This window comes from Megascapheus bottae, chromosome 1, assembly GCF_031878675.1.
Source record: "Megascapheus bottae isolate mThoBot1 chromosome 1, mThoBot2.hap1, whole genome shotgun sequence".
Lineage (NCBI taxonomy): Eukaryota > Metazoa > Chordata > Mammalia > Rodentia > Geomyidae > Megascapheus > Megascapheus bottae.
The window spans coordinates 104,345,529-104,364,456 of record NC_143509.1 but is presented as its reverse complement, the minus strand read 5'-3'; the positions used below and the strand labels follow the sequence as shown (position 1 = coordinate 104,364,456).

Here is an 18,928-nt window from a genome sequence, read left to right as displayed (position 1 = left end):
TTTTCTTGAGTTCAGATTATTGGCCATTCTTGTTGGGGTAAGGTGGTATCTTAGGGTTGTGTTTATTTGCATTTCCTTTATGACCACGGATGATGAGCATTCTCATATGTTTTTCTGCCATTTTCACCTCTTTTGATAAGTCTCTCTTGAGTTGCCTTGCCCATTTAGTGATTGGTTTGTTGGGTTTGGGGGGAATTAGTTTCTTGAGTTCCCTGTAGCTTGTGGATATTAAGCATTTGTCTGATGTATTATGGGGTAAATATCTTTTCCCAGTTGGTTGGCTGTCTTTCTACTTTAGTAGCTATACTTTTATCTGTGTAGGAACTTTTTGTGTGTGTGGGTGGGTCATGGGGCTTGAACTTGGCTTGAGCGCTGTCCCCGAGCTCTTCAATTTAAGGCTATCATCCTACCTTTGAGCCAAACCCCACTTCCTGCTTTCTAAAGGTTAATTGGAGATAAGTCTCAGGTTCTTTTGTGCCCGGGCTGGCTTTGAACCGTGATCCTCAGACTTCAGCCTCCTGAGTAGCTAGGATTACAGGTGTGAGCCATGAGTAGCTAGGATGACAAGTGTGAGCCATGAGTAGCTAGGATGATAGGTGTGAGCCATGAGTAGCTAGGATTACAGGTGTGAGCCACGATGGCTGGCTTTGTGTAGAAACTTTTTATTTTTAGGTAGCCCCATTTGTGAAGTCGCTTTCCAATCTGTTGTGACCCTGGGATTCTGTTCAGGAAGTTTTTGCCTGTGCCTATGAGTTCCAGTGTCTCTCCAACACTATCACGTAGCAGTTTCAGGATTTCAGGTTTGATATTGAGTTCTTTGATCCATTTGAAGTTAATGCTTGTGCATGGCAAAAGGTTAGGGTCAATTTTTAGTTTTCTGCATATGGCTGCCCAGTTTTCCCAGCACCAATAATTGAATAGGCTGTGTTTGTTCCACTGTATATCTTTGGCTCCTTTGTCAAATACATACTATAAGTTTGTGGTTCTATTTCTGGGTCTTCTATTCTGTTCCACTGATCTTCTGGTCTATTTTTGTGCCAATACCATGCTGTTTTTGTTATTATGGCTCTATAGTAGAGTTTGAAGTCTGGTATTGTAATACCTCCTGCATTGCTCTTTTTGCCTAGAATTGTTTTGGCTATTCTAGGTCTTTTCTTGTTCCATACGAATCTTTGGATTATATCTTCTATTTCAGTAAAGAATGCCTTTGGGGTTTTGATGGGGATTGCATTGAATCTGTATATCAATTTTGGCAGTATGGCCATTTTCACTGTATTGGTTCTCCCTACCCATGAGCATGGGATGTCGTTCCATTTCCTGGTATCCTGTTTAATTTCTTTTGTTAGGCTTTTATAGTTCTCATTAAATAATTCCTTTACATCTTTGGTTAAGTTAATTCCTAAATATTTTATTCTTTGGGGGGCTATTGCAAATGGGATCATTTTCTTGATTTCCCCTTGTTTGTGTATTGTTGGGGTTCTGAAAAGCTCCTGACTTTTGCAGGTTGATCTTGTATCCTGTCACTTGGCTAAAGTGGTTCCTAGCCCTTGTTTTACCATTTGCAAGCAAGCCTCCCTAAATACTCTTGTTTCCTCTGAGCCTGGTCAGTGCCCATGAGACCCATCTCGGTCCTCAGAGATGGCTGGACCCAGACATGAAGCTACCTCTGCTGTCCCTTCCCAGCCAATGTGGAAAATAAGTCCTCCTGGTGAAGTCCTGTGCGCAAGGGCTGCTGTCAGACGTCATCGTCGAGGCGTCACCCTTGCTGGCTGACACCTCGACCCTGGGTTCACGGCCATCGCTGTCTCTTCCCAGCAGCTGTGTGGCCTTGAACAAGTAACGTGTTCCAAAATGCAGGGTGCGCAGAAGGCCCTGTCTCCCCGCAGACCCAGAGCGGCCAGCTGCTAGCCAGGGACTGTTGACTCCTTCAGCCGGAGCCACTCAGCACCAAGCAGCCCCGAGCCTCGGAGTCAGCGCCAGGCCAGGTGGACTGCAGGCAGCATTCCACGGAGGCACACTCCACGTCCTTGCTACTGCAGCCTTGGAAAATTCTCCCTGGCCCCGAGCACAGCCTCTGTCCCCAGCCCTTGCCTCCGCCCCCCGCCCCCATCCCAGCTGGCCCCTGCCTGGCTAAGGATTCCCACAGACCCCACTCCTTGCCCAGGACTCCTCCAGGAGCCCAGAGCCCTGGGGCTCCCCTTCCCCTCAGTTCCATGTGCTGTGGTCCAAGCAGAAGCTGCCTAGAAGTAATTCTTGGACTCACTAAGGAACGCACTTGTGATGATGAGAGTTCAGGGTGTGGGCACTGAACGATCCAGAAAGCTGGGCAGGGGGAGGAGCCCTGGGATTCCACCAAACTACTTCGCTGGTGTGGCTGCTCTGTGCCATGGGACAGGGGCTACTCTGTGGCCCAGGGTGAGGCTGTCACGCTTCTTGAGCTGATGCCACATGTTTGAACTGTCTTTTTGGAGAAACATGAGCTTTTGGTCATGGACTGCTCTGGGTCATTCTGTGGAGCCTGGAGCTCTTTAACACGAGATCATATCTTGAACTTCAGAGATCGTTAAGTGGCCTTGTGTACCACTCCTTTTCTCTTCTCTGTAGGTATAAACAGGAATTCAGGCTGATATTTCTTGTTGTTTTAAACATCTGTATCACTGAATTTGTTTTACTGTATTTACTGGTACTGAAGCTTGAACTCAGAGCCCTGCACCCTTCTTTGGCTTTTCTGCTTGAAGCTGGCATTTTACCATTTGAGCCCTAGCTCCACTTCTGCTTTTTTGCTAGTTAACTGAAAGTAAGATTATCTCGGCTGGTTGTGGTGGCTCATACCTGAGACCTGAGGACCATGGTTCAAAGCCAGCACAGGCACCAAAGTACATGAGGCTCTTTGTTTTGTTTTGTTTTTTGCCAGTCCTGGGCTTGAGCTCAGGGCCTGAGCACTGTCCTTGGACTTTCTCAAGCCTAGAGCTCTATCACTTGAGCCACAGCACCACTTGTGGCTTTTTTCTATGTATGTGGTACCGAGGAATCGAACCTGGGTCTTCATGCATGCTAGGCAAGCACTTTAACCACTAGGCCAAACTCCCGGCCCCTAGATTGCAAGTCTTGAGTGGAAAAGCTCAGGGACAGTTCGAGTCCTATGACCAATAGAAAACGATACTAAAAGAATGTGTACAGATTTGTGTACTCAGGTTGGTTTTGAACCTCCGTCCACAGATGCCAGCCTCCTGATAGGATTACAGGAAGGAGCCACCAGTGCCTGGCTCAGAGGGACTTACTCTGTGGAGCTGGAGGAAAGGTGGAGAATGTTTGTTCAAACGCCCCAACCACTTGTGTCCTTGTGCAGGGCATGGTGTGGAGATTCCCAAGAGACCAGTGCCAGGGTGAGGGGACGGTGCGGAGCCATGGCACGGGTTAGCTGGGTGAGGAGGGAGTTAGCACCGCTCTGCCCTGGGTGACTGACTGCCCGGCTCTGGCGCGGCTCGCTTCAACACGCACACACACACAAGCAGGGGCAGTGGAGGCTCGCTGAGTGTGCACTGCCCACCGGCGGGGAGGCGAGGTGTGAGCCTCTCCCAACACCCTTTCTGTGGGCCTGTGACCAAGGCGAAAGGTCACTCTGCTGTGACGGCCTGGGCACGGTGGGACTGCCCAGGAAACGGAGCCAAGACATTCCTGCCATTCAACTGGAAATCCGGGCGGGAGGCCTGGGCCCGGGGCCATGTCTGGAATGGCTCGGTGGTGACCGGCTGTGGATCGTACCCCCCACCCACCTGACGGTCCCTCCCTGTCCCGCCGCTGGCCCCTCTGCCCCTGGCCATGCCGGGACGTCATCAGCACACAGGACATGCGCTGTGGCCCCCGTGGCAGGGCCCGCCCGCTGACAGTGCCGCAGCTCCGCGGCCAGCCTGCAGCCGCCTCTGCACAGTCTCCGAGGGGGCAGTTTCTGTCCGTCCCGTGCACGGTCCACCTTTGGCTCCCTTTCTTTGGAATTATTTTCCCGGGTGCTCTCAGCACGTCCATCTCCGCCGGCGGGCAGGCCAGACCTGCGGAGCCCGAGCCTTCCCGTCAGGAGAAGGCCCGCGTCGAGGACCGTGGCTGTGGGACGCCCCTACCCGCAGCTCAGACCTGCCCCGGTCTTCTCTGGCCCTGGAATCAGACCACGATCGGAAGCGCGGCCCACCTCCCCGGCTGAACGGACCCCGCTGCGGGCGCTGGGCCGGGGCGCCGGCAGTGCTCCCCGCGGTCGTCCAGTGCTCCCCGCGGTCATGCAGTGCTCCCCGCGGTCGTCCAGTGCTCCCCGCGGTCGTCCAGTGCTCCCCGCGGTCGTCCAGTGCTCCCCGCGGTCATGCAGTGCTCCCCGCGGTCGTCCAGTGCTCCCCGCGGTCATGCAGTGCTCCCCGCGGTCGTCCAGTGCTCCCCGCGGTCATGCAGTGCTTCCCGCGGTCGTCTCAGGTCGTCCAGTGCTCCCCCCGGTCGTGCAGTGCTCCCCGCGGTCGTGCAGTGCTCCCCGCGGTCATGCAGTGCTCCCCGCGGTCATGCAGTGCTCCCCGCGGTCGTCCAGTGCTCCCCGCGGTCGTCCAGTGCTCCCCGCGGTCATGCAGTGCTCCCCGCGGTCATGCAGTGCTCCCCGCGGTCGTCCAGTGCTCCCCGCGGTCATGCAGTGCTCCCCGCGGTCATGCAGTGCTCCCCGCGGTCGTCCAGTGCTCCCCGCGGTCGTCCAGCCGCCCCCCCCTCCCCCCGCTGGGCTGGGCCCGCCGCGGCCTCCTCGGGCCCCGGGCCGGGCCGCAGCCGCCCCGTTCGTCCCCGTCTGGAGCAGGGTCCCCTTCGCTCTTCCGGGGAAGAAGCCTCGGCCCCACGCCGCGGGGCCTCCTCCGTCCCCGCCGGGAGCCCCGCGGCCCCGGGAGCGGCCCTCCTCCCCGCCGCCGCCCGACCACGGACGCCCCGGGCGCCCGAACGCCGGCGCCGACCGAGGCCCCCGGGGCCCGGAGACCCCCGCATCTCCACCCGACCGCCGCAAAGCCGGAAGAGGAGCCGCGGCCCAAAGGGTGGGGCTGGGGACCGCGCAGGCGCGGAGGGGGCGAGGCGGGGGCGGGGCGGGGCGGGGGCGGGGCCCGAGGCCGGCGCCTGCGCAGTCGCCCGGCCCCGCCCCCGCTCGCGGAGGGCGCCGCGGCTCCTCGGGGCGCGGACGGCGGCTGGCGGCGGCTGGCGGCGGGCTGGGTTCGCGCCTCGGCCGCTGACGGGGTCCGGCCATGGCGCTCGGCGGGACCCGCGGCCCGACGCCGCGCTGGGGGCTGCGCCTGGGCGGCGCCGCGCTTCTCCTGCTGCTCCTCCTGGAGGCCGCGGCGCAGGATCCTCCTCCGGGAGCGGGTGAGGCGGGCGAGGCCGGGCGGGCGAGGCCGGGGCCCGGGCCGGGGCCGGGCGGGCGGGGGGCCTCGGGGTCGGCCGCCGTGGGCCGGGGCGGGGCGGCGCCCTCGCGCGCCTCGACGCCCTGCCCCCGGGGTGGCGCCCGCCCGCCCGCGCCCGGGCCGGGGCCGAGGGTGAGACGCCCCACGGTCCGCGCGTCCCCTTCACAGTTGGGCCCCTCGCCCGGCTGTTCCGAGGGCCCGGCCCGCGCCGTGCGGGGCTCCGGGCGCAGCGCAGGCCCAGGGTCCCCGCGCCTCCTCCGCGGCCGGGGTGCGGTGCGGAGCCTCCGGGCGCCCTTCCCGGCCCCGCGTCCTGGGCTCCCACGTCACGGGAATGCCCTCCTCCGCGTCCTGCCGGTGTCGTCGCTGGCGGCCCCTCCCGCCGGGCCCCCGCGTCGCCGGAGGTTGAAAACCCTCCCAGGCTCACCCGTGGAGGACGGCTCTGCGCCGCGTGGAGGCCGACGTGGGGCGCCCACACCCCGTCAAGAGACTCCCGAGATGGGCCTCGGGGGCCTGTGCGCTCAGGCTCGGTCCGTGAGCTCCGGGCGGGGCGGGCAGGGCCCCCAGGACCCCCAGGGCCCCGGGGCGCACTTCACCCCGACCCCTCCTAGAAACGGCGGAGGGCCGCCTGCCTCTGCTCACCTCCATGGAGTGGCCAGGGACCCCACCCGGCCTCCTCACTGCCTGGGCGCCAGCCGGGCCTGCTGTGTGACGTGCACCCTCCTCGCCTATGGCAGGGTGCCTGCCCTTTTTTACCTAATTGTTCACTCGCCTGAAACTTGGGAAGCACTGAAAAGTGAGTCGTGGCTCGCGCTGTCCTGACAGGAGAGCTTTTGTGAAGCCTCGAAGTTCTTTAAAAACCAATAGGCTAGGTGTCCGTGGGCCATGTCCAGGCCTAGCTGTAGAGGTGGTAGAGAGAGAGGACAGTGGTTTGAGACCATTCTGGTCAGAAAAGCTTGTCAGACTTCTTCTTTTCCTTTTCTTTCTCTTTTTTTTTTTGGTCATAGTGAGGCTTGAACTCTGGGCCTGGGTGCTGTCCCTGAGCTCTTCAGCTCAAGGTTAGAGCTCTACCACTTGAGCCACAGCACCACTTCCGTTTTTCTTCTGTGTATGTAGCACCAAGGAATTGAACCCAGAACTTCGTGCCTGCTAGGGAAGCACTTTACCACTAGACCAAATTTCTGTCCCTAGATTTCAGTTTTACAATAAACAGCAAACCCAGTGCCAGTGGCTCACACCTGTAACCCTGGCTCCTCAGGAAGCTGAGATCTGAGGATCTCTATGCCAAACCTGCCCAGGAAAAAAGTTCATGAGACTCTTATTGCCAATAAACTACTCAGAGAAAGCCGGAAGTGGTGTTGTGGCTTAAGTGGTAGAATACCAGTCTCGTGCAAAAGAGAACAGCGCCCAGGCTCCCAGGTTAAAGCCCCAGGACTGGCAAAAGTAAAAAAAACAACACAAAGAAAGCCTAAAGTGTGATTCAAGTAATAAAAGGCCAGACTAGCAAGTTTTAGGCCCTGAATTCAAATTTCAGTACCACCAAAAAAAAAAAACCAAAACAGAATCTAAGCTGAAACCTCAAAGTCATAAGACCTTTAAGTCAGGACACATTGTATTCACTTCCACATTTAATAAATGCAAGTGCATTCTTTTCTATCTACAGCACATGATTTTCTCCCTCTTATGATGAGGTCAGAGGTCAGTGTGGGCTCTGAGAAATGCACACTGGTTTTCTGGGGCCAAAGGTCAGTGCATTTCCTTCTTGCAACACAGGATGGTGTTTTCTGTGAGCACCACATTGAACTGAGCAAACCTACCGAAACTTGGAATTCTTTTAAAGCTGACTGCCCCAACACTAATAATGTTTCCTGGTATTGAAGACAGGCCTTGTTCTTGGCCTGTAGAAAAGAGGAGGAGCAGGGCTGGGCATTCTGCCTGCTTCTTTGTCCTGGCTTCATGTTAACACTCACTGGCCAGTAATCAAGAGGCCCAGGGCAAGAATTTAGGGTGTGCTTCTCCAATCTTTATTTCTTTCAGTTCACACAGCAGTTATGAAAACAAAGATCCTGGCCTCCTCCTTACCGAGGCCGCTCCGTGTCAGGGCTAATGAGAGGGAAGAACACCCTTTCTCTTTGTAGATAACTTTGTAAAAGGACTGAAAGCAGGTACATTAACACCATGAGCCTTCCTCCCAAGAAGAAGAGCAGGATCTCAGCCTGGAGGAGAGTTCCTTGAATCCCAGAGGTTGTTTGTTGGCTGGATGCTTCCCCCCCACTTCCATCTGCTTGTTACTGTAAAATAGCTGGTATGTTAATTTTTTTTTACTGACAAACTATAACTGCATGCTAGCTTAGCCAAACTTGTGAGCAAGTTGCTGAGGAAGGCTTTTACTCCAACTTCTTCAGAAGTGATTCCTCCAAGATAGCAGACTTTCCTCTGCACAAGTGGGAAAGATTGATGCAGTCCTTGGCTGGTAGGGTTAGCATACAGTCCATACACAGATCTTACCAGATGCGAGTTGTTGTCTATATCCTCCAGTGCCCTGGGGCAGTGCCTCTGTCATCCGTTGGAGCATCTTGATCCGGTATGATCCTGAGTTTGTAGCAGCTCCTCAGAGCGCCACAGCACAGAGGCTCAGGTGTTACTTGGCTCTGCCAGGGCTGAGATTAGTGCAGGGGGGCAATTCAGGGAGCCACATCGTGCATTTTGTCACCATAGTCGTACCTAGGTGTGTGCCTCAGGAGACACATGCATTCTCTTGTACTACAAGAGATGTAGTACTTGATGGTTCTGAGGGTAACCAGAGCTGAGGTTGTGTTCCAGCAATGAAGCACAGATAACTTAGGTGTGTCTTTGGGTAAGTTAGTCCTGTGTGACCCGGTGCCTGTTCAGATGCAGAACACCCAGCCCACTGTCCTCGTGCTGGGTGGATAGTGCCTTTGAAGTTTTTGTTTTGTCACTTGTGGGGCTTGAACTCTGGGCCCGGGTGCTGTCCCTGAGCTATTCACCTCTAGGCTACCACCCTACCTCTAGAGCCACAGCACCACTTCCTGGGTAGCACCTTTGTATACAGTGTATGTATGGCTTCTTCCCTTTCCCAGGTCTTCAGATTCATCCTTTTTGCTCTTGTCTTCAGAGCTCAATAGTGTTTGGTGTTTGGATGTTTGCCTCCTGGAGAAGGACACATGGGCCGTTTGCAGCGTGGGGTTGTTAGAAATACAGCTGATAGAAGTGGTGTTATGGCTCAAGTGGCAAAGCTCAGGTGTAGTGCACATGCCCTGAGTTCAAGCCCCAGGACTGGTGTGTATACACACACGCGCGCACACACACACACACACACACTCACTCACTCACTCTTGAGCCAGGAGCATAGCCTAGTGGTAGAGTGCTTGCTTAGCATTCACGAAGCCTTTATTCCTTGGTACTACATACTGACTCTGTGGCTCAAGTGGCAGAGTGCTAGCCTTGAACAAAAAGTGTTCAAGGACAGTGCCCAGGCCCTGAGTTCAAGCCCCACGCCTTGAGAGAAAAAAAAAAAAGATACAGTTGGTGTGCACATGCCTGCACAGGTGTTGCTGGATATGTGTTCTAAGTTCTGTTGGATAAAATACCAGGGGTGGAACTGGGGGGTCACAGAATGGCAATTGTTGTTTTGTGGGCAGCTGCAGACATTTTAGGAATGCCAGCACTGCCTGAGCCTGCCCATCCCTTCTGTGTTAGCCATTCTGCATCTCACTTTTGCATTTTCTTGGCAACCAATGACATAGATGGATATCATGTATATTATATCTACATATGTTTAGAGAGAGCGAGCTTTTTTAGTTGTTTTGCCAGTCCTAGGGCTTGAGCTCAGGGCCAGAGCACTGTCTTGAACTTTCTCAAGGCTAGCACTCTACCACTTGAGCCACAGCACCACTTCTAGCTTTTTTTCTATGTATGTGGTACCAAGAAATTGAACCCGGTCTTTGTGCATGCTAGGCAAGCACTCTACCACTAGGCTAAACTCCTGGCCTTTTTATCAAAGTGTGTGTGTTGGGGTGGGGAGGTGCTGCCAGATGCTGCCTGAGAGCATGTGGGGAATTCTCCCTCACGAGTTTTCTTCTGATTGACTCCCTTCCACGTTGCTTAGAGTTGTGCCCTTTCCCGTAGCACTGAGCCATGAGGAGTGAAGTCTCCTGGCATACCTGTTTTCTGGGAGAGCTGTTTGGCCTGAGATCTTCCTTTCTGGAGGAGAGCCATATGCTGGCTCTTTGCAGAGGCCTGTGGGCAGCAGTTGCTTTGTTGGACACTGAAGCAAGCTGGCTCCAGGAAAGCTGGTGGTTTGAGTTAGAGGATCACAGCACTGCCATTCAGTGTTCCTGCTGGCTCTGGCACCCCTTGAGCCAGTGCCCTTGGTGATGCCCTTGTCTTCCCTGCAGGTTGTTCTCAGAACACAAACAAATCTTGTGAAGAGTGCCTGAAGAACGTCTCCGTGAGTACCGGGGTGGGGAGCCTGCTCAGACGCAGACCTGCTTCCTCCAGCTCTGGGAGGCAGGGCACTTATTAAAGATGACTCCAGCCTCATAAAAACAGGCTGCCCCGAGCGAGGTCACTGTCCCTGCCCTCGCTCCTGCTTTAGGGGGGACCCTCCCTAGAGCTAGCTGAGAAGCATCTGTTGTGCTCCCATTAGGAGACAAGCCCATGACCAGGCCTTCTGTGCAACCTTGAGAGGTCTGTTGGGTCGATGACACCATGTGACAGAAGGGCTAAGCTGTGGCGACACCACTGAGAGGACTTGCCCGCCTCTGCACTGCCATGCTTTGGGCTCAGCTCGTATTGAAGGAGCCAGGCCCTGGCCACGGTTGTGCTCTGGTACCCGTGCTTTGTACAGCTGCCAGGGAGCGTCCCTCAGCTCCTCACATGCCTGTCTGCAAGACACCGCAGCCATCTGGTGCACTGGGAAAACCTGGCCACCAGGATTGCGCTTTTCTCCTATGGCTGACAGGGCCATTGGCCCTGGTGTTGGGCGTTGTGGAAAAGGAGTGAGGCTTAGACAGATCGTCTGTAGAGGAGGGGAGTGCGTGGTAGCCAGGGGCAGAGCGTCCTCACGTCATCTGCTGTGCCGCTCTTTCAGTGTCTGTGGTGCAATACTAACAAGGCGTGCTTGGACTACCCTGTGAGGAAAATCTTGCCGCCCCATTCCCTTTGTGAGCTGAGTTCTGCACGATGGGGTGTGTGCTGGGGTGAGTTGTTTTCATTTACTTCTTACAAAATCAGCGCATTTTTGAAAGTTACAGCTAGACGGTCGGTTGGCATAGCATGCTGCAGTAGCCCCTGATCTCAGCAGGTGGTGATAGGCTAGGGCCCACAGCCGGGGAGTGGCTGGAGAAAGGGCACGCTGGAGGCTTTTGACTGTCAGACTGCCCTCAGGCTCACCCTGGGAGCCCACATGTGCAATGCAGCACTCCCCAGCCGTGGACCCCGTTGGTGTGGACGCTGCTCTCACTGCTGCAGTTGCTCTCACAGACACTCCTCCTGAGGAACACAACCCTTCAGGGATTTAGGTGGCTTCGGTCTTGCTGGTTAAATGAGTTTGTGTGTGTCTTACTCCTTGGAGCTCATTCTTTGCAGATCGTTCTGCAGCGCACACCTTCCTTCCTTAGCTATCTCCTTTCCGCCCCATTTCTTTTTCTTTTTTCTTTGTTTTTTGATTAGTCATGGGGCTTGGATTCAGCCTGAGTGCAGTCCCTGAGCTCTTTAGTTCAAGACGAAGGCTCTGTCTGGACCACTTCTGGTTTTCTGGTGGTTAATTGGAGATGAGAGTCTCACAGACTTTCCAGCCCGGGCTGGCTTTGGACCTTGATCCTCAGATCTCAGTCTCCTGAGTAGCTGGGATGACGGGCGGAGCCACCGCGCCTAGCTCCCACCTCACTTCTATCTTAAAGGCCTGGTAGGTTCTCTATGAAAGGATCCCTGCTGTCCCTGCCCCAGAGAGCCCTGGCTGGGGTGGTGATAGGGGAGCATTTGCACATGCTCAGTTCTGCCCGTCATGTGTGTCTTCATACAAGAAAGCCTGTTGCCTCTGTCTTCACTGTCTGCTTTCCCAGTCTGGTTTCTTGGCCGTGGAGCAGTGACTGCTTTTAGTTTTTGCAGTTTTACACTTTTTAGACTAGGTCATATGAGACAGAACATATGATTAAAACCTCAAAGGCATTCGAACAGATGTAGCACCTACTTCTGAGCTAAACAAGTTTGGTAAACCAGTCACCCTGTCCCCTCAACTCAGTGCTACTAATCCAGAAGTCCAACGGTGGCTGCAGGAAGCCACTGGCGCCATGAGTCCACTGCTGGGGGAGGCCAGACCCCTGGGCCCTGTGTGGCAGGGCAGCTGGCGCCAGTGAGGAAGGGAGTGCTGGGGGGGGGGGGCGGGGGAGGGTGGTGGGGTGAACCTGACCCGGTGCTCATGGTGGTGGACGTGGATCTGGCATGGCACTGACTGCGTCCATTGGGCTTTCAGTGAATTTCGAGGCCCTGATTATTGTCATGTCGGTGCTGGGAGGCTCCGCCCTCCTCAGCGTTGTTGTCTGCTGCTGCTGCTGCCACCGCACAAAGAAGAGCCGGAAGCCAGATAAGAGTGATGAGCGCGCCATGAGGGAGCAAGAGGAGAGGAGAATCCGGCAGGAGGAGAGGTGAGCGCCCCGTGACTGATCTGGGGGCTGTGGGAGATGATGCTATAGGAGCATGAGGTTTCTAAAGGTCACGGCCGGGCAAGATGCTCTAGGCTGTGGTTAGAGAGGAAAAGTGGCCCTCGTCTTCTTGTCAGACGGGTCTGTTTCCTCCTATGGATGAAGCAGGATGGCAGCTGGCAGTATCACCTGCCGTGTCAGGCTGCCCTTCCAGCTGCCCAGGTGGCAAGGCCTTTTGAGGGTCCACCGATCCCCTCAGGAGGAGCATGGATGTGGGGAGGGGCTCAGTCTGCCTGGTGCTGTGCTCCTGTTCTGAGGACACTGTGCTTTTGGGGGGTGGGCTGCGGCTGGGGAGGGCATCCCCTGGCAGGCTGGCAGATGGGTTATACTGTCATCTTCCTAACCACCAAAATCTGCCATAAGGCTTTTTTACTGCTCAGTGTGTTTCCTTTCATGGGAAGAACTATTTTTTGGTCAGGCTTGAACTCTGGGCCAGGGCGCTGTCCCTGAGCTCTTCAGCTCAAGGCTAGCACTCTAACACTTGAGCCACAGCACCACTTCTGGTTTTCTGGTTGTTAATTGGAGATAAGAGTCTCACGGACTTTAGTGCCCAGGCTGGCTTTGAACTGTGACCCTCAGATCTAAGTCTCTTGAGTAGCTAGGATTACACATGTGAGCCATCGGCCCTGGAGAGAACTTTTTAAAGATTATGTATTAGGCATTTGATTTGATTTGTTCATGTTTTTGTTTTTGAGTGCTGGGGCTTGAACTCAGGGCCTTGACACTGTCCCCGAGTGTCTTTTGCTCAAGGCTAGCATTCTACCTCTGGACCCACAGTGCTACTTCTGGCCTTTTCTGTTTATGTGGTACTGAGGAATCAAACTCAGGGCCTCATGCATGCCTGGCAGCACTCTACCACTAGGCCACATTCTCAGCCCAGCATATGATTCTGATAGGAATCTTCCTGTGTAAGATGTCTAGGCTGGCCTTGACTTCCTCGACCTTCTGCCTCAGCCTCCTGAGTGCTGGAGTTGTAGGTGTGTACAGGGGGCTCACACCTGTAATCCTAGCTACTCAGGAGGCTGAGATCTGAGGATGGTGGTTTCAGGACATCCCAAGCAGTAAAGTCTGTGAGACTCTTTTATCTCCAGTAAACTACCAAAAAAGCTATGGAACAGGAGCTATGGCTCAAGTGCTGTAGTGCTAGCCTTGCGCCGAAGCAGCTCAGGAACAGTGCCCAGGCTCTGAGTCAAGCCCGAGGACTGGCATGCACAGAATAGATTCAGCCTTACACTTCACTCTTGGGAAGCTGGAGGGAAACCACCAAAGAAACCACAGCCCCACTGGAGGAAAGTTAAGGACGCCTTCTTTAAAGTGACCTTGTATGTTGTAGCTTGATGCTACTTGGTATTCTTTCATGTCTTTTTTAGGAGAGCAGAGATGAAGTCGAGACATGATGAAATCAGAAAAAAATATGGTAAGAACCAACTGTTTCTCTTTGACTGGTTGGCGCGGTGCCAGCGATGGACTATTGCGTGTGGTCCCCGGCCGTGTCCCGGGGCCAGCAGCTGGCCATCACCCGGCCCCCAGGCCAGCCTCTCCCACCAGCAGGTCCCAGGGCATGCATGGAGCGTGCCACGCTCTGAGCATCTGAGAACATTGGGGGGTTTTCTTACCAGTCCCAGATCTTGAGCTCAGGGCCTGGCCACTGTCCTTGGCCTTCCTCAAGGCTAGAGCTCTACCACTTGAGTCACGGCACCACTTCCACCTTTTTCTATGTATGTGGTACCAAAGAATTGAACCCAGGTCTTCGTGCATGCTAGGCAACCACTCTACCACTAGGCCAAACTCCTGGCTCTGAACTTTTTTATTAAATAATTAATATTCCAATTCCATCATAGGGTGAGGAATGGGTTGACCCACAGACATGATTAAACTAAATATTTCTTCCCTACCCTGTGGCTCTCTTAGGGGAGTTATGTAAAAATAAAAAAAGGTAGATGAGGAGAAATCTAGAAGTACTGATACATGCAGTTTTGGTAACACATCACACACCAGGAATGACTCAGATAAGTACACAGAGAGATTCCTCTTGGTTTTTTGACTGGATCACTGCAGAAGGCCAGACACTCGTTGTCCTGCATCCTCCTTATGCCTAGGAGAGATTTTTCTCCTGGCGTCATTCACAGTCCAAGCACACAGACAGATCTGCAGCCAGTCATAGCCCCTGAGCTCCCTGGCTCCCACAGACGGCCTCACAAGGCCTTGTCACAGCAGACTTCTCAGTCACGGGTACATGTTCACGCTTGGGAAGTATGGCGATTTCTAGAAGGGCTAGCATCCTGTTTGCCTGAAAGGAGAATGCACTGCATAGCCTCCCCTCTATGAGTTTCTGGACTTGGTGCCACTCTCACTTCAGTCTCCTCTGTGCTTTGTCTTTTTTTTTTTTTTTGCCAGCTGTGGGGCTTGAACTCAAGGCCTGAGCACAATCCTTGGGATTTTCTCAAGGCCAAAGCTCTACCACTTGAGCCACTACTTCCAGCTTTTTCTCAGCTCCTGAGTAGCTTGGATTACAGGCATGAGCCACTGTGTCCAGCTCTTCTTTTGATTTGGAGCGATTTCTTCAGGGGGTGAGCTTGAAGGAAAGCAGCGTGACCATATGTGCATGGGTAAACCTTCTGTTTTATTGGAATTAACTAGATGTCCAGCATGTGAAATGACTGACTCTTAACTACGGCTCACGATAGTAACAAAACATTAAGCTCCACATCTGTTCCTGCTTTGATTCTGAGCTTTAAAGCCCATGACGTTTGCTAGTTTTCTGCAGTGGACTTTGGGGTTGCTTTCTGGTAGTAGAAGCTGACCTCTGACCTGCCCTTATGGGAGGCGACAGGCCTGAGGGCAGGCTACAGTTGTGAGCTACTGTACTGGCCTTAGCATGGATTCTAGAGTCTGGATAGGGGAGTGTGAAAATCCTTCCCACAGACGACGACTTGGATTTGTGTGAGATGCTAGCTTGGTGGTATGTCAGTGTCTCATTTGCCAGGGACATTATTATGTCACTGTGTGAGCGTTTCCTGCTGAGAAAAAAAAGGCCTCTGATGAGTGGCTGAAAGGAGGAAAAGCTGCCTTTGGGCCACAGTTGCTGGGGTTTCAGCCCATCTGGCCATGGCAAGTGGCAAAGCAAGCGGTTGTGATAGAAACTGCCTGCTTCCTCCAAGCAGGCCCCATCTCTGGCTTCCGCCCCCTCCCAATCAGGCTACCAGTTGATTAATCTACTGATGGTGTCAGAACCTTTGGGTCCAGTTGCCAAAAGTCTGAACATTGAAATAGGGACCAAACCTTCCATACAGGAGTCGTGGAAGACACTTGATTTCCAGACTCTGGCGCTAATTGTCTCTGGGTCATCTGTGAGAAGCTGCAGCACCAGCAAAATGGGGCTCTGTAGGTTCCAGATGAAATAAGAAATGCCCATGGAGGCGCCCCATGGCGTATGGTATTGGGGTCTCTGTCTCTGGGCTGGTGGTCTATCTGTTCAGCATACCATACTGGGTCCAAGGCTGCGCTGGACTCCGGCCCTAGACGTATCTTCAGGCCAGCATCTGTCCCTTGCTGGTCCTTGGCTGCTGGTGTCTTCAAGGCTGCTAAATGCCTTCTCAGCGACCCTATGAACTTCTCAAAGGTCATGGTGTCCTACGTGAACCTGCTTCTTTCCGCGTCTCCCCAGGACAGAGTGCCTTGTCCTTGCCCTGCCCCTCCCCCAGGTTCCCAGGGTTCTCTGTGTATAGCTGCTTGGCTTCCAGTAAGCCACTGCCATGGAGTTGCTCTGCCATGTGGTGAGGGCAGCCTTATGGCATGCAGCCCGCTTTCCACGAAGGTGAAGCTTTTTAATACTGACTCAGTGACAAGGAGAATGGATCCATCAGGTCTGTGCTCATTCCAGGCTGCCTCACCTGACGCTGCTGTGCGGCTGAGCTGGTCCTTTAATTACACTGATGCAGTCAGCTGCGTGCATGTGCCTGCACGTGTGTGCACACAGGAGGGTGGGCAGGGAGGAGTGTTGGTTGGAGAGATACTAACTCTACCCTGTAAAGAAGAACTCCCAGTCCTAGGTAATAAGTACACAAATGGGAATTTCATGGTTAAATTGACATTGTATCCTGTATATTGCAACACTTAGAGTTAATTTTGTGGTCTTTATTCTTTTTGCAGTTCAACAACAAATCTAAAGATGTTCAGTGTTTAAGAGTTTTGCTTACTTTGTAGGCAGCCATTGTGGGAAAAAATACTTGCTTTGACTTTAATTTCTCTTTATTAGCAACTGTGAGTTCGTTTCTTAGGCTGTTTTTGGAATTCTGATAAATTTCATGTCGAGTGTGTGTGTGTGTGTGTGTGTGTGTGTGTGTGTGTGTGTGTGTGTGTGTGTGTGTTTTCTTTGGTTCTTTTGAGATACTCTTGCTATCTTTCTCTAGGCTGGCCTTAACCTCACAGTCCTTCTGCTTCTGCCTCCCATGTACTGGGATTCCAGACCAGCAGTACTACTTCTGGCTGGTAGCAGTTTTAAACCCAGCTATGTTTGACTTTAGTAAAGATCCAGCTTAGATAGTATTCAAGTCTGTTTAGAATTCCTTTTTCTCTCAAGTTCAGTAAATCTTACTATAAAATTAGCTATCTTATATTTGGTGAATGTCATTTCCAGTTGAGTAAGTAAATTTATAATTTTTTTTTCAGGTCTGTTTAAAGAACAAAACCCATATGCAAAGTTTTAAAGCTGTACTTCCTTCGGACCAGGCAGTCCCAAAGCTTCCTGAGAGAGCCTGCCTCTTGGCGCAGTCTGCAGGCAGACACTGGGGGGTGAGCCTGCCAACCTCCAGCTGGGACAGGGGAGCAGCCTCGAAGCATAGTCCTGCTCTTGTCTCTGCAAGCCGTGACCTTCCCTTCCCTTGCCACTGTTGCTGAAGCTAAGAGCTCGCTGGGTTTCTCTGGAGGAAATGTATTTGTTCTCCACTCAGTGTAACTTATCTCAAGCCAGGAGCCTGTGTGCCACACCTGCCACACCCCTTCCTGGCTCACGGCCACACAGCCTGGCCTGCACTGCCCACAGAGCACATGAAGGTCACCTGTCTGTCCTTGGTCCTCAGGGAAGACTGGTATGTCTGCCCACCCAGTTCTAGTTCTGGAGGCCTTTGTGAAAGCATAGCTTCCTAGGATACAGTACTCCTTAGCCCATCTGTATTGAATAGCTTTGGAGATAAAACCACTTTGTCTTCTAAAAATCATTTTTGATTCCCTCACACAGATTTTCACCAAGAACAAAACAACAAAACAAACAAAAAACCCTAGATGTGAAATTTCAGGCCCTATAAGGTGGTATTTTAATATCTTGACCAGGTGATGAGACATCTTCCCCTGGAGACACAAAGTGTGGTTGGAAGTCCTCTCTGAGTCTGCCTTGCTTCCTGTCCAGTTGCTCTGGCAGGACTCTGATTCCTCCTCCTCTGTTGGGCCATGGTGGGGCTTGTCTCGGGGGAGCCTGGGGATGGCATGTCCACTTCAAGGAGGGTGAAGGGCTCCCTTCGGGCCAGGTGTACTGGAGGCAGGTGTGTGGGGTCCAGCCCAGGCACTGTTCTCACGCTGCCCGCTAGCCGCCTGCACTGTGTTCAGCGCAGCTCTGCCTCCAGCGGTGTTGGCCTCTGGAAGTTCATCAGTGGACTCCAGGTAGCCCACAAAGCCCTCCACAATGCACTTCGCTTTAGAATCAAGACGTGTAGCTTTAGTAACCATGGTATGCTTGATGACAGGGAGAGAGAGCGAGGGCCACCATAAAATTCAGAAATAGTCTCACTTGCCAGATTGCCTTGAATTAAAATCTCGGAAAGGAGGCTGACACACCGTGGTGGGTGGGCTGGGAACCTATCTACTGCATCCTGTGCTTCCTGTGCCTTGGTGTCACCAACACTTGTGACTTGTCACCTCGCCCCCAGGTCTCTACCAGACATTTTTACAAGCTAGGAAAATAATCTTTAATATGTTATTTTTCTGACTTCTTGGGCATTTGATAACAATTTAAAGTATTATAAACATTCCAGCATATTTTATATTTTCAAAATTTGACTTTCTACTGTTTGCTGATAAAAGAAACTTTGAGGTAGACTTTAGTGAGCCTTGCACTGGTGCAGTAGTGGTGTAGAGTCACAGTGATGTCACTGAGGTTGCTGAGTGGACATTGTAGGAGCACAGCAGGCAACGGCGGGCCTGGCCTTGGGCCCTGTGCCTTCCTCCAGGCTGTACACCTGAACACCAGAAGGTGCCTTGCTTTTTAACCAAAATTTCCAATAAAATGAGTTAATGCTGCTCTGCTGTCTGAGTGTTCGGTCTCCATGGTTGTGGGCCTGGGGGGTGGCCGGTTCCACTGCAGGCCTGTGGCCTGCCCGTGGTGCTTTTCTACTCAGCGCTAGAGCAGTGGCCATGACCCCGGGTCACCCCAGTGTAATGGGCAGCGGTGGACAGCCGCACACCTGTACTCTGCAGGTGGCAAATCTTCAGGGCCTCCAGGGGAAAAACCTAGAAATGGCTGCCGCCTCCCCACCCCCCATGGCTTTCAGATTCACTCATTCTGTGGGAAGATGGCACGGCAGGTCTCTGCTTATTCGTTTAGTAACTCACCTCCTGTGCACACCAAACATTCCAGCCGGGACAGAAAAGTAAGGGGTCCTACAGTGTGCTCTTATGTCCTCCACGTAGAGAATCCCACTGCGTGGCCTCCAGTCCTCTTCCACTTGAGGGAAAGCTCACAGCATGGCCTTCTGTCCTCTTCCACACGAGGGGAAGCCCACAGCGTGTCTTGCTGTCCTC

The 18,928-nt window shown here is 53.4% G+C and overlaps 1 protein-coding gene across 1 annotated transcript; it reads left to right on the top strand.

Annotated features, from left to right (window-relative positions):
• The first annotated feature begins 5,168 nt into the window (after positions 1-5,168).
• Pttg1ip (PTTG1 interacting protein) lies at positions 5,169-17,399 on the top strand. The gene is made up of 6 exons (XM_090350550.1): positions 5,169-5,373; positions 9,827-9,879; positions 10,522-10,630; positions 11,905-12,076; positions 13,504-13,550; positions 16,805-17,399. Exons 1-6 carry the CDS (start codon positions 5,256-5,258, stop codon positions 16,840-16,842), a joined length of 537 nt encoding a protein of 178 aa, XP_090206676.1. The 5' UTR covers positions 5,169-5,255; the 3' UTR covers positions 16,843-17,399.
• Positions 17,400-18,928: the final 1,529 nt, after the last annotated feature.